The sequence below is a fragment of the Diceros bicornis genome, chromosome 28, assembly GCF_020826845.1.
Source record: "Diceros bicornis minor isolate mBicDic1 chromosome 28, mDicBic1.mat.cur, whole genome shotgun sequence".
In the NCBI taxonomy this organism is placed as follows: domain Eukaryota; kingdom Metazoa; phylum Chordata; class Mammalia; order Perissodactyla; family Rhinocerotidae; genus Diceros; species Diceros bicornis.
The window spans coordinates 3513346-3525721 of record NC_080767.1 but is presented as its reverse complement, the minus strand read 5'-3'; the positions used below and the strand labels follow the sequence as shown (position 1 = coordinate 3525721).

Sequence of the window (12376 nt, the reverse complement as noted above, 5' to 3'; positions counted from 1 at the left end):
AGGAAGATTAGCAACAAATGTTAGAGCAGGGCCAATCTTCCTAAAAATATATATAAATATATATTAACAGCGAGAGGCCCCTAATGGCCAAAGATGGACAATTTGCATATCAATAAGGATAACAGCCACATGGACTAAAACACAGCAAATATGCTTAAATCTATGACTTCATACTAATACTGAAAACAATAGCAACTAATTGGTCTCTGCTGGAGGATGTCAAGGGACTAAATCACTGTTTTGAAAATTGGTAAATAAAAGGAAAGAATCAAGCATTCATCCTGACTTTCCTATAAGACCCACTTGGTAGCTAAATAGTAAAAATGGCGATGTTTCTCTTTATTGACATATTCCAGCTAATAAATGAAAAGGAAATGATTAAATTAGAATATCACCATTTTGTGGCACCTAATGAATTGACAGACTAGACATTAAGCATTAACAGGCACTAACATCACAAAAAAAGGAATGAGCGAGAGGGACAACCAGATATTCTAGGCCCTGCAACGAAGAACCCAAAGCCATCCATTAAGTAGCCTTCACCAAAAAAGAAAAGAAGAGAAAAGGAAAACAATCCCATCAAGCCTCTAAATCTAACATCAACATTATAGGAAATATACAAAGGACTCGAGAACATGTTAAACTACAACACAGGGATACAATGAGCAAAATCCAGACTGAGAAACAAGACAAATGATCCAGTTTTTTCAACAAATAAATTGCAAAGAACAAAAAGAGAGTAGGAGAGATGAAGATGAAACATATAGATTAAAAGAGACATAAAAGACCTATCAACCAAGAGCAACGTGTAGACCTTATTATGGTCCTGATTCAAACAAACTGTAAAAAAGAAAAAACTGTAACATTTATGAACCAACTGGAAATTCAAACACTGGATATTTAATGGAATTAAGGAATTTTCTAAAGTGTGATATTGGTTTTGTGGTTTTTTTTTTAAATCCTTATCTTTTGGAGATACATACTGAAATATTTATAGATGAAGTGATATGGTATACGGATTTGCTTCAAAATAATATAGAAAGGAGGGAGACTGGATGGGGTTATTAAAGAAATAAGAGCTGACAAATGCCAAAGCTGGGTGACAGGAACCTGTAGGTTCATTATACTGTTCTATCTACTTTCATATGTTTTAAATTCTCCATAATAAAAAAGTTTAAGAAACAAAATACTAACAGTAGTATTGAGGGATGAGATTTTAAGTGATTTTTAGTTTTTGTCCTTTGTTTTGTTTTACCTTAGCACTTTCCCATATTCTCAAGCTGTCTTCATTAGGCCTATCCTGCTGACTGTAAGCTCTGTGAAGGCAGAGACCCTATCTGTCTTGTTCACCTCTATATTCTCAGGGTGCCTAATGGTGCCCGACATGTATAAAGCTGATAAATACTTGTTGAATGAATGAATTACTTCTCTCTTTAGAAAAATGGTATTTCTTTTTAAAAGCATGTAATGCCACTAAGTTCAGGGGCTAGGCTATTATCTTTGTTCAGCAACATAAACATGAACTCAATAATTCTTTCAATAAAACGATGGCCACAAATTTTAGTCTTAAATGTGAGAAACTGTTTTGAGTATAATGGATCTCCTCAGGTCATTTTAAAAAAAAAGACATTATCAAGCCTGGATTAACATGTAAAAAATATGTACTAATGCCTGTGAAGTAGTTTGATAAACCGGCCAAACATTGAAAACTAGGGGCCATTCAATTACCTTTTTTAAAAAATGAATATTAGAAATAGTTACTAGAAAGGTAAACTGGTAGATTTTGGAAAACTACTTTATATTATCAACCACAGTTGAACATATACATAACCAATGACCCAGAAATTTTAATCCCAGATGTATATAAACCCATCAGAAATACAGGGGCTGGCCCAATGGCATAGTGGTTAAGTTCGTGTGCTCTGCTTCGGCTGCCCGGGGTTCACAGATTCAGATCCCGGGGGCAGACCTACACACCACTCATCAAGCCATGCTGTGATGACGTCCCACATACAAATTAGAGGAAGATTGCCACAGATGTTAGCTCAGCAACAATTTTCCTCAAGCAAAATGAGGGAGACTGGCAATAGATGTTGGCTCAGGGCCAATCTTCCTCACCCCTCCCTCGCAACCAAAAAAAACAAAAGAAATACATAGGAGGTAGGACCAAAAGATACAAAAAACAAGTACAAGAACATTTGGAGTGGTATTATAAATGATAGTCTAAGATGGGAAAAAACAAATGTCCAGCCAAGGTAAATAAACTGGTATATTCATACGATGAGATACTACACAGCAATGACAATCACTGAATTACTGCTATATGCATTAAGTGGAAGCACCTGACAAGAATAATGTTAAAGCAAAAGAAACCAGCCCAAAAGAAATATTGTACAATTCCACTTATGAAAAAAGTTCAATGTCAATTATACCTCAATAAAAAAAGTTCAAAAGCAGGCAAAACTTAATTAGACTTTTGGTGGTGATCACTTTGTAGTGTAAATGTACATCAAATTATAATGTTGTACACCTGAAACTTATATAATGTTAAATACCAATTTTTACCTAAAAAAAAAACAGGCAAAGCTTTATGCTTGATTTTGCTGTGAACCTAAAACTGGTTCAGAAAAATTAAGTTTATTAATGAAAAAGAAAAACTAAGCTAAACTACTCTACAGTGTTAGAGTCAGACAATGTTACCTCTGGGAAAGTGGAAGGCAGTAATGACTGAAGGAATGGGTAAGGTGGGCTTCTGGGGTGTTAACCGCATTCTATTTCTTGATCTAGGTTGTGGTTCACTTTGCAATAATTCAGTGGGCCATACACTTAAGATTTATGTACTTTTTTGTACATATATGTCAATAAAGAAAAAATTTTAAATACAAATAGCAAATCTCAGATCTTTAATAAAGACAGTCCACTAGAAGGTATGTATAATACACTCCCCAAACGTAAAGAATCTTGCTTTAAAAGTTAGAAAAAACAGTGCCGTGTTTCCCCAGTCCAGCAAGAACTTAACTTATTCTGCTTATTCCAAGTCATATCTAATAGTCCTAACAGATTCTGGGTTTATATAAGAAAGGACATGTTTTAAAATGTATGTAGATTCCTTGGGCTCTTATCTACCATATAGATATGTATCATAAACAGGCACAAAGAAGGTACTCAGCAAATATTTACTAATGATACACAGCCCAAACTTTAAACAAACTCACACAGCAAAGTCTGAAATATAGGGCATAGGTAAAATAGGATTAAAAACTCAGCCTATTGGCCTAAAGAGTGCAACTTCCATAAACCCCACTTTTAGAAACTAAGAGATTACAGAAAGTACTGCTTATAAGGAAGAGAACAATTTATGACAACAGCTATCTATGGCAGGGGAAATTGGTCCTTTCCCCCTTCACTGCTGCCTGGCGCAGACAAGGTACAATCAACTTCCTGATGCCATAGCTAAGAGAAAGGAACCAAGCAGCAACTCTGCTTGCAAGGGCAGGAATTACTCAAACCACGACACGATGGAAACCCAGCAGCAAGGAGTTAGCTGAGGCAGAAGACAATAATGTTGGGGAAAAAAATAAGATGAGAAGAAAGTACTTAACCAATCTGTTCTTATGCCTGAAAACTCTAAAATTATTACTATTCCTACTTTCCACCATAGCAGTAAACCAAACTACTATATCTTTCGGATCTCCCCCTGGGGGCTAGAATCAATCCACAATCAATATGTGTCCTAAAGTGTCCATCAGAGTTCACCCTCCCAGGAGTTTCCAGTAGTATCCTTTCAGTTAATTAGATGGCTGATAAGTGATGATAAATTACGATAAGCTTTTCTAACGGCAAGTCACAACATAAATCGACTTGGTACAGTTCTCAACATCGTTTTAAAAACACAAGTGATAAATGTACAATATGGAAAATAATTTTTAAATAATACAAAGAAGATAAAAAAGAAAAGTACATTGAAATCACAGGTCAAATTTACAAGAACTGAGGTCTTTGGTCTTTGTGATAGGCATAAAATATTACCTACTGGTGAAGGACCTGACTAATAGAGGATGCCGATCTGAACGATGGTGAGGCATTTGGTCTGCTAATGGGCCCAGCTGAGTGTAATTATTACACCAAGATAGCAACCACACAGGAAGTCCAGGTGGAAAGCTGAATGAGATCTCCACACATAACAAAACCATCTGCAAGGACGTTCATTGTAGCACTGTTTATAACAGCAAAATGAAAAAAATTATGAATGTCCGTCAAGATGAAACTGATTAAATTATGTATGCTCCTATAATGGAATACTCTGCAGCCATTAAAAAGAACGATTTAGACTCACACAGCTGATAGGAAAATATATCAAGTTTTTGAAAAAGGTGAACAATATTGTAGAATCTATATACTCATATGTAATGAAAATTTCTAGGATATGCAAGAAACAGCAAACAGTAGCTACCTCTGGGGAGTGAGAACAGGGAATGGGAACTTTTTTCCCTTCATATCACATCCCAAACTGTTTCAATTTCTTATCACTCATATATATTACCTCTATAATAAAAAGAACAAAACAATGAAAGCAATGAACAAAAAAGTTAACAATGGGGCCGGCCCAGTGGCATAGTGGCTAAATTCACGCGCTTCGTTTCGGGGGCCCAGGATTCTCAGGTTTGGATCCCGGGTGCAGACCTACGTTGCTCATCAAGCCATGCTGTGGTGGCATCCCACAGGAAAAATAGAGGAAGATGGGCACAGATGTTAGCTCAGAGCCAATCTTCCTCAGCAAAAAGAGGAAGATTGGCAACGGATGTTAGCTCAGGGCTGATCTTCCTCACCAAAAAAAAAAAAGTTAACAACGGTGCTGAGGGGGTAGTAGGACTATTATGATTTTTATTTTCCTTTTTATACTTTTCTGCATTATCTCAATTTTCTCTGATTAATGATATTTATTTATTTATTTTATTTACTTATTTTTTTGTGAGGAAGATCAGCCCTGAGCTAACATCCATGCTAATCCTCCTCTTTTTGCTGAGGAAGACCGGCTCTGAGCTAACATCTATTGCCAATCCTCCTCCTTTTTTTTTCCCCCAAAGCCCCAGTGGATAGTTGTATGTCATAGGTGCACATCCTTCTAGTTGCTGTATGTGGGATGCGGCCTCAGCATGGTCGGAGAAGCAGTGAGTCGGTGTGTGCCCGGGATCCGAACCTGGGCCGCCAGTAGTGGAGCACGCCCATTTAACCGCTAAGCCACGGGGCGGCCCCTCTGATTAACAATATGTTAGCATATATTGCTTTTTAAATCCCCAAAACTATTTTTTGTTGATTTTTTAACAAACTCAAGTGCTGTCACTTCTGCTTCACATTAGGGTTGGGGGGGAGGTTGAATCCATAGCTCAATTATAAACACTGTAGTAATTACAAAAGAAATATGGAAAGAATTCTCAAAATGCTTATAATTTGTTTGGAGAAACTAGCCATGAACACTAAGACAACAAAAGCTAAAGAAAATCCGTGATTCAGTTTACTGGGGTTGCTCATGTGGTACTGGCTCCTACAGAAGTAAAAAGAGATCAGTATTATGAGGAAAGTTGTGCTAAATATTTGAAGAAAAACTAAATGAATTCTATAAAAGGGTGGTTTCTTAAAATCCTTCAAGTCTAACACCCCACTCAAAGTCGACAACCCTTTTAAATGTCCTATGTCAAAAAATCCTCATAAGTAGGCCATTCTATTTGTGAAGAACAATCCTAATTGTTAAAGTTCTTCCTTACGTAAAGCTAAAATCTAATTTCCTATAATTTTCAATCACTGGTCGACCTGTCCCAGTTCTGTCCTCTGGAGCAACAGTTTTTTGAACAATTTTCATCTACTATTATGATCCTCTCCCTTTTAAATCTTCTCAAAACTAAACCTCTCAATTCCTCAAACGGTTTCTACACCCTTCATTATTCTAATCCTTCTCCTCTGAAGAAATTTTAGTTTCTCATTATGCCTCTTAGAATCAAATACCCCAACTGAACACAAAATTCCAGATCTGATCTGACCAGTGCTATTATCTCCTTTGTCTAGGTCACCAAGAGCGTAACAGTACAAGACTAGTCGCCAGGCAGTACACAATTCATTGCCAAACTAGTGGCACTGTTCAGACCATGAGTAATTTATGTTTAAAGGAGTTTAAAGAGTGTAAGGGAGAAAGAGATCACTGTGGACTGAGGAACTGAGGAAGTTCTCAACAAAAAAAAAAAGTAGACTGTAAGCTGGGAAAGGAAGAATACATTTTTGATAAGCAGAAAATACAGCCAGCAGGCCGGCCCGATGGCATTAAGTTCCTGTGCTCTGCTTCGGTGGCCCAGGGTTTGCAAGTTGGATCCCAGGCACGGACCAATGCACCACTCATCAAGCCATGCTGTGGCAGCATCCCACACACAAAATAGAGGAAGATGGGCACAGATAGTTAGCCCAGGGCTAATCTTCCTCAGCAAAAAGAAGAGGATTGGCAATGCATGTTAGCTCAGAGCCAGTCTTCCTCACACACAAAAAAAAAGAAAGAAAATACAGCAAGAATATTTCAGGAGGTACAAATGCAGATCAGTGCAGAGGCAGGAATGAACAAAGTTAGTGCTAGAGCAAAGTATTTGTGTAAGGATAGGCAAGAATACAGGGCCAAAAAGGAGGGCTGGAGTCAGACTGGTTGAGAGCTGTTAACCTGCAGGCAATAAGGCATGATTAAAGGGTTAGAACAAGGGGCCAGCCTGGTGGCATAGCGTAGCGGTTAAGTGCGCGCGCTCCACTTCTGCGGCCCGGGGTTCGCAGGTTCGGATCCTGGGTGTGCACCGACACACTGCTTATCAAGCCATGCTGTGGCGGTGTCCCACATAAAGTAGAGGAAGATGGGCACAGATGTTAGCCCAGGGCCATCCTCAGCAAAAATAAATAAATAAATAAAGGGTTAGAACAAGAAATTGCCTTCTTGATTGAGATGTTTGAGGTGATTAAATCAATACTAGTTTGACAATTTCTACATCAAGTTAACCACTGTTTGAACTTTGACTACATGGAAAAAGTTTCTAATTTAATTCTACTCCAAAATGAACCGAAATTGAGTTGTTACACAGTATCATTACACACGCTTCTTTCAGAATATGAACAACACTCCTAACTGCCAAAACATAATGCAAAGAATGTCATTGTAGAAAGATTTGTTTTGATCCATTTTTGTAACTTTCCCCAGGATGAATACTTTGCCATTTAATACGAATACTTCTGTACAAAGTAGCTGCTTGTTTCAGTGATTAACAATCTTCAGAATCTCCATTCAAAAGACAATGACCTGCTGGTCTCCAATCCCCCTAGTTCAAGAGACGAGAAATTTGATTAATGTAACATTAAAACGGAAAGAGGTTAGCTAAATAGCAGAATTTCTAGACAATGAAAGCTGCCCAATCTTAGAACAAATTAAAACAGCAGCAGCTCCTTCTCTTAAATAATTGAAATTATTTAAACTCAATTAAATAGGAATTTCTGATAGTGCTCCTGCCTAAAGAGTCTTGCATAAGGACTAGCTCTGTAATTCGATGTGGCAGTAGAGATTTAAACTGTCCAAGAGACACTGCAAAACCCAACCTCTCCCAAATCCTGCTACTCAACAGCAGGGATCTGAAGGAATAAATAGACTCCCAGCCGCTGAGAGAAAATGTCTTACTAATAGCAATGCAGAATTCTCATTAATGAAAAATCAACCATGAAAGAAGAAAAATTTCCTGCCTCATAATCCCCGGAAATAGCCAAATCCATTTTGGGTTAATGCAGATTTAACAAAACTGTAGAAGAGAACAGAGCAAAGCAGTTCTGCTTTGCCAGCAGCTGGGGAAACACTTATCAGAAAGACCACAAACAACAATGGTTCTAATCTCGTAGAGCCAAAGAAACACGAACTCGAACTATCCAGTAAAAGATGCCACGAAAAGGCTCTTGTGGATAAATTCTCTCTCTCATCCACAATCAAGCCACCTTATCCCATCTTGTTCAACACAGATATGAGAGGCTGTGAATTTCCCAAGATCAAAGTCAATGGGCAATCCAAACTCTGCTTTTTCTGCTCAGATAACCTCTCAAGGCACAGTCCTTGCATTCATTCAAAACCAACATTGATCTTCTACTATGTCAGGCACTGGGAATACAAAAACCAGTAAAAAAAAAAATCTCCACCCTCATAGAGCTTAGTCCATGCACCTTTCCTCATCTTAAACTCCAAAGCTCTTGCCTTAAAATATCTTCTTAGATGGGTCAAGTGTCCTCAGCGAAAAAGCAATCAAGGCCCTTCACCTTTAGTTACTGTGACAGAGGTAAATCAATCAATCATGCTTCCTATGCTTTGCCAGGAAAGGAGAGAAGGCAACACACCTTTCAAAGTGGAATATGGCAATAATCTTAGCCTGGACTACAGAGAAGGAGCAGGGGACAAGAAAAGCAATAGAGGGGTGCAAGCCAAGAAATACACAGGAAGAACGGATGTGACAGCTGTACCACTACGCGTTCAAAGAGTGATAAAAAGAACCTGCTCCTGAGCCGACTGCTGTACAGTGCAGGGAGAAGAAGAAAGGAAGAATGGGAGGCTGCCCACTGTTGACAGACACCACCTATGCGCGGGCTCCAGCTCGGCCCCTCTCACTAGAGGAGAGTCAGTCACTGTTTAATAGGATCTGGGCCTGCCAGCAGACAACACTGTCACACGGCCACCGGAATGGAAAGGTAACAGTCACGCATGGAAGCGCCAGGAAAAAGAATGGAAAGAACTCTCGAAACGTTTATAAATGAGCTAACACAACCGTCCCCCGAGCACCAACGGGAAGTGAAGTCTGAAACAGGTGGTGACCAGCGCCCAGGGGGAGCGTGTGGGGAGCCCAGTCCGCGCACTCACCGCGCACACAGAGCAGCGACATGGCCGAGGCGCCCGCGAGCCTCCTGCCCCAGGCGCGCCGCCGCTCCCGGGGTCCTCTCAGCAGGTGCCGCGGCTGCTCCCGCTAGCGGCGCCACGGCTCCGGCCGCGCCTCATGGGCCCCCGTCTCCAGCAGCGTCCGCCGCTCCTGTTCTCACCGTCTGAGCGGGAACCCGGTAGTCGTGAGCGCCGGCCGGCAGGCGGGGGACTGGGCGCGGCACCGCGGCGCCATCGCAGGGACGCAAGAGCGACCGGGACCCCTCCCTCTACTCCCCCCGGGATCCGGCCGAGCGCCGGGCGGAGCCGACCCGCGGCGCCCACCTCCCAGCCAATCAACTCACGCCCAGTCCGCCGACCCCGCCCTCACGAGACGCAGGAGGCGGGGTCCTCTGCCGCTTTCCTCACTCGCAAGAGCGTCGGCAGCTCCGCGGTCTAACGCGGCTGCCCGCAGAGCGGGCGGAGAGCGGGGCGGGGCTTCCCCTCAGCTCTGTGAGGCGGGATTGAAGCCTTCCGCTCCTCCCACGTGGGCGGGGGCTTCCACCCAAGAACAGGTTCTTTTCATTGAAGAATTTCCACTGGACTTCCTTAAATAGTCTATCCCTTACAGCTGACGGAGTACAGTTATTAGTACCCGTAATAATTTAGCAAGATCGTACCACATGGCAAGTAAGTTTCAATCAGCAACTACAAATCAGCAAAAACAAACAAACAAACAAACAAACCTGAGTGAGCACAAAGTAAAATGTCTGGAGACCTTAGTTCTTATCTAGACCTCTTTTCATGCTCGCCATTGTATCGCCAATATCCGTAGAAGTGCCTACAATATAGTAATCAGTCCGAGAATATTTACTGAATGAAGAATAGAGGGAAGATAGGCACCTTAAGCTGAGAACTTCTGGCAAGACGATGTACGTAGAAGGGAGGAAGTGAAAAAGCCAAGAGCAAAAAACAGGAAGACACGTAGTATAATGTACAGATCCAATACCCCTTCTACCCCAAAATTGTGATTTAATTGGTTTGGGGTAGAGCTCAGGCATCCTATTTTTTGACAGCTCCCCAGATGATTCTAATGTGATGTCAGGGGTGAGCACCATTAGACTAGGTGCATTCTAAGGCCTCAAGAGCCCAGCTCAGGTTTCAGCATTTGCAAGCTCTGGGCCCCATAGGGTTCTGCCTGCCAGACTCAGGGAGGGTCTATAAATCTAACAGGGTCTTTGCCCTCGAAAAGCAAACCTAGTTACCATGTGATTCCTCTCACTGGAATAGATCTATGAGAGAGTGACAGTCTAAATGCTATAAGATGGAGCCTGGAGAAAGAAAGGAGAAGACTTGATCTATCCAGTGTTTATCCAAATTTGAAGCAATACCCTGAGGAAGATTTTGAGCAGGGCAACTCAGCCAGCCTAGTCAATAGAGATGCCTGATCTTAAAGACAATGGACATTCTCTGGACTGCTGGCGGTTGCAATAATTAGCTATTTAGCCCAGCTATCCTAAACCGCAAGAGTAAGGGACTAAAAAGGTGTTGAACTTCTGGATTCTGGAACTCACTGAGAATAGAGACAATGAAAAATAAAGCTCTTATTGAACCAGGGATTCTCCTAGGGGATGCAGCTCCTAGGAAGATGAAAGTCACAGTCTTTTGTAACCTAATCACAGAAGTGACATCCCCTCATTTTTGCTGTATTCTTTTTATCAGAAGCAAGTCACACTCAAGGGAAGGAGATTACACAAGGACATGAATACCACCAGCAGGGAGGATCATTGGGAGGCCATCTTTGAAATCTGCCTACCACACCTGGATCTGAGTCCTAGCTCTAGTACTTGTGACCTTGGGCAAGCTACATACGTGACCTCAACTTCCCAGGGAATAACAATAGTATCTACTTCATAAGATAGTTTTGAGATTTAAATGAGGAAATGCATTTAAATTACCCGGTACATACTAAATGCCCAATATATGTCTATTATTACTTATGTTGCTGGGGGGCATGTGAAGAGAGGCTAAGCAGAGCAAGAGTCAATGTGTGAAGGTTGTGATGTAGCTCTCAGGCATCCCAGTTTCCCAGCTATAAGTTCAGAGGAAGAAGGCAATAAAGTCCTCTGCCCTCTAGGCATTTGACCAGGACTAGTTATACTCATCAGCAAGGTAAGTATATCTTTTTTAAGAAGCAACTCAAACTCTGGAATAGAAAACCAGAGCCTCCATGCCCCACTGTCTTCATTAGTTTTTCCAGTACAGTACTTGAGAGTTCTTCAGCATTTGAATGGAACTTACACTTAGATTTAGCTGGCAGGTAGCTGAGAGCTAGGATTCTCTGAGATCCAGGAAATGAAGAGGAGAGAGAAAAAGGGATCAAAGAAAGTAGGTAATGAAGGGAACCCAAGAATCTCAAGAGGATAAGGTCAAAATACCCAGGGTTGGCACGGTAGTTGCCTTTTTGGAAGTCCTCAAACAGGAGGGGACTGGGGTAAGAACCCTGTTGCAGGGAACCCTGTACCAACTGGATGACTAATTTTAAGCCATGCTCCAAGGCCAGTAAAAGTTTACCCTTCCTGCAAGTTCCTTATCCCTTGGGAAATGTCTCCCAATGCCTCCACAGAGAAATTTAATATAAATAACTCAATTCAACAAAGATTTATTAGGTATCTTTCAGGTCAGGCATAGTGAGAGGATACAAAAGTAAACAAAGCACAGTTCCTATCCTTAAAAAGTTTTTAAGGTGATAGTAAAGATCTGTGAGAGAGAATGAGGAGTAACTAAACTAGGGCAGTAAATACGGAACTGAGGGGGAAGGAGAGGGACAATCCCCTTAACACTTCCCACTAGTGTTAAAGAGCTAAAAGTGATAGAACTTGGCACACAATGACTACAAACATGGTAGACAATATCCTTTCTTTTGTAACAAACGATTGGGTAAGAGGGCAAAGGAGAGAGAGAGTTTTAAAGTCAGGTTGGCTAGAAGAATGATGCTACTGATAGACAGGAAATCCAGGAGGAATAGGTTTGGGGAGAAAGAAACGTTTCCTTTTGGACACATATACTAAGTTTGAGATTGCATGGGATATCCTTGCCGATATACCCATTAGACAGTAGATGACATAGAATTGGACCCTGAGAGAGCAGACCAGGCCAGAGGTAGAGATTTCAATCAATAAAGATATAACTATTTTAATCCCCATTTCATTGATACAGAAAATGAGGCAAAGCTAGAATGCAAACCCAAACTTTTCTTTCACCAGAGCTCAAGCAGTGAGCCATAATGCTATATTGCCTCTCAAGCACTAGAGGAATTCAGCAGAAGCTGTGGAAGAAATCAAGATAGGCTTCACAAGGGAAGTAGCTTGTGGAGGAGATGGATCTCAAAGTATGGATAGGACAGGACATGCAAAGATGGAAGAAAGGGTATTCCATACACAGAGAATAAGTATCACAAACAAATCA

General features: G+C 41.1%; 1 protein-coding gene across 5 annotated transcripts in view; it reads right to left on the bottom strand.

The window, feature by feature from the left end:
- The window catches only part of UNC13B (unc-13 homolog B), a 304136-nt gene that overhangs the window by 277432 nt on the left and 14328 nt on the right, over positions 1 to 12376 (bottom strand). For 2 of the 5 annotated variants that reach the window (XM_058523435.1, XM_058523436.1), the window contains exon 1: positions 8915 to 9158. The exons of 1 other annotated variant lie outside the window; for it this stretch is intronic. In XM_058523435.1, the coding sequence (XP_058379418.1) occupies positions 8915 to 8936 (22 nt within the window). In that variant the 5' untranslated portion in view covers positions 8937 to 9158. Of the gene's footprint in view, positions 1 to 8914; positions 9176 to 12376 lie in introns of those variants that run through there. 2 more of the 5 variants (XM_058523441.1, XM_058523434.1) reach the window with 2 other exon arrangements.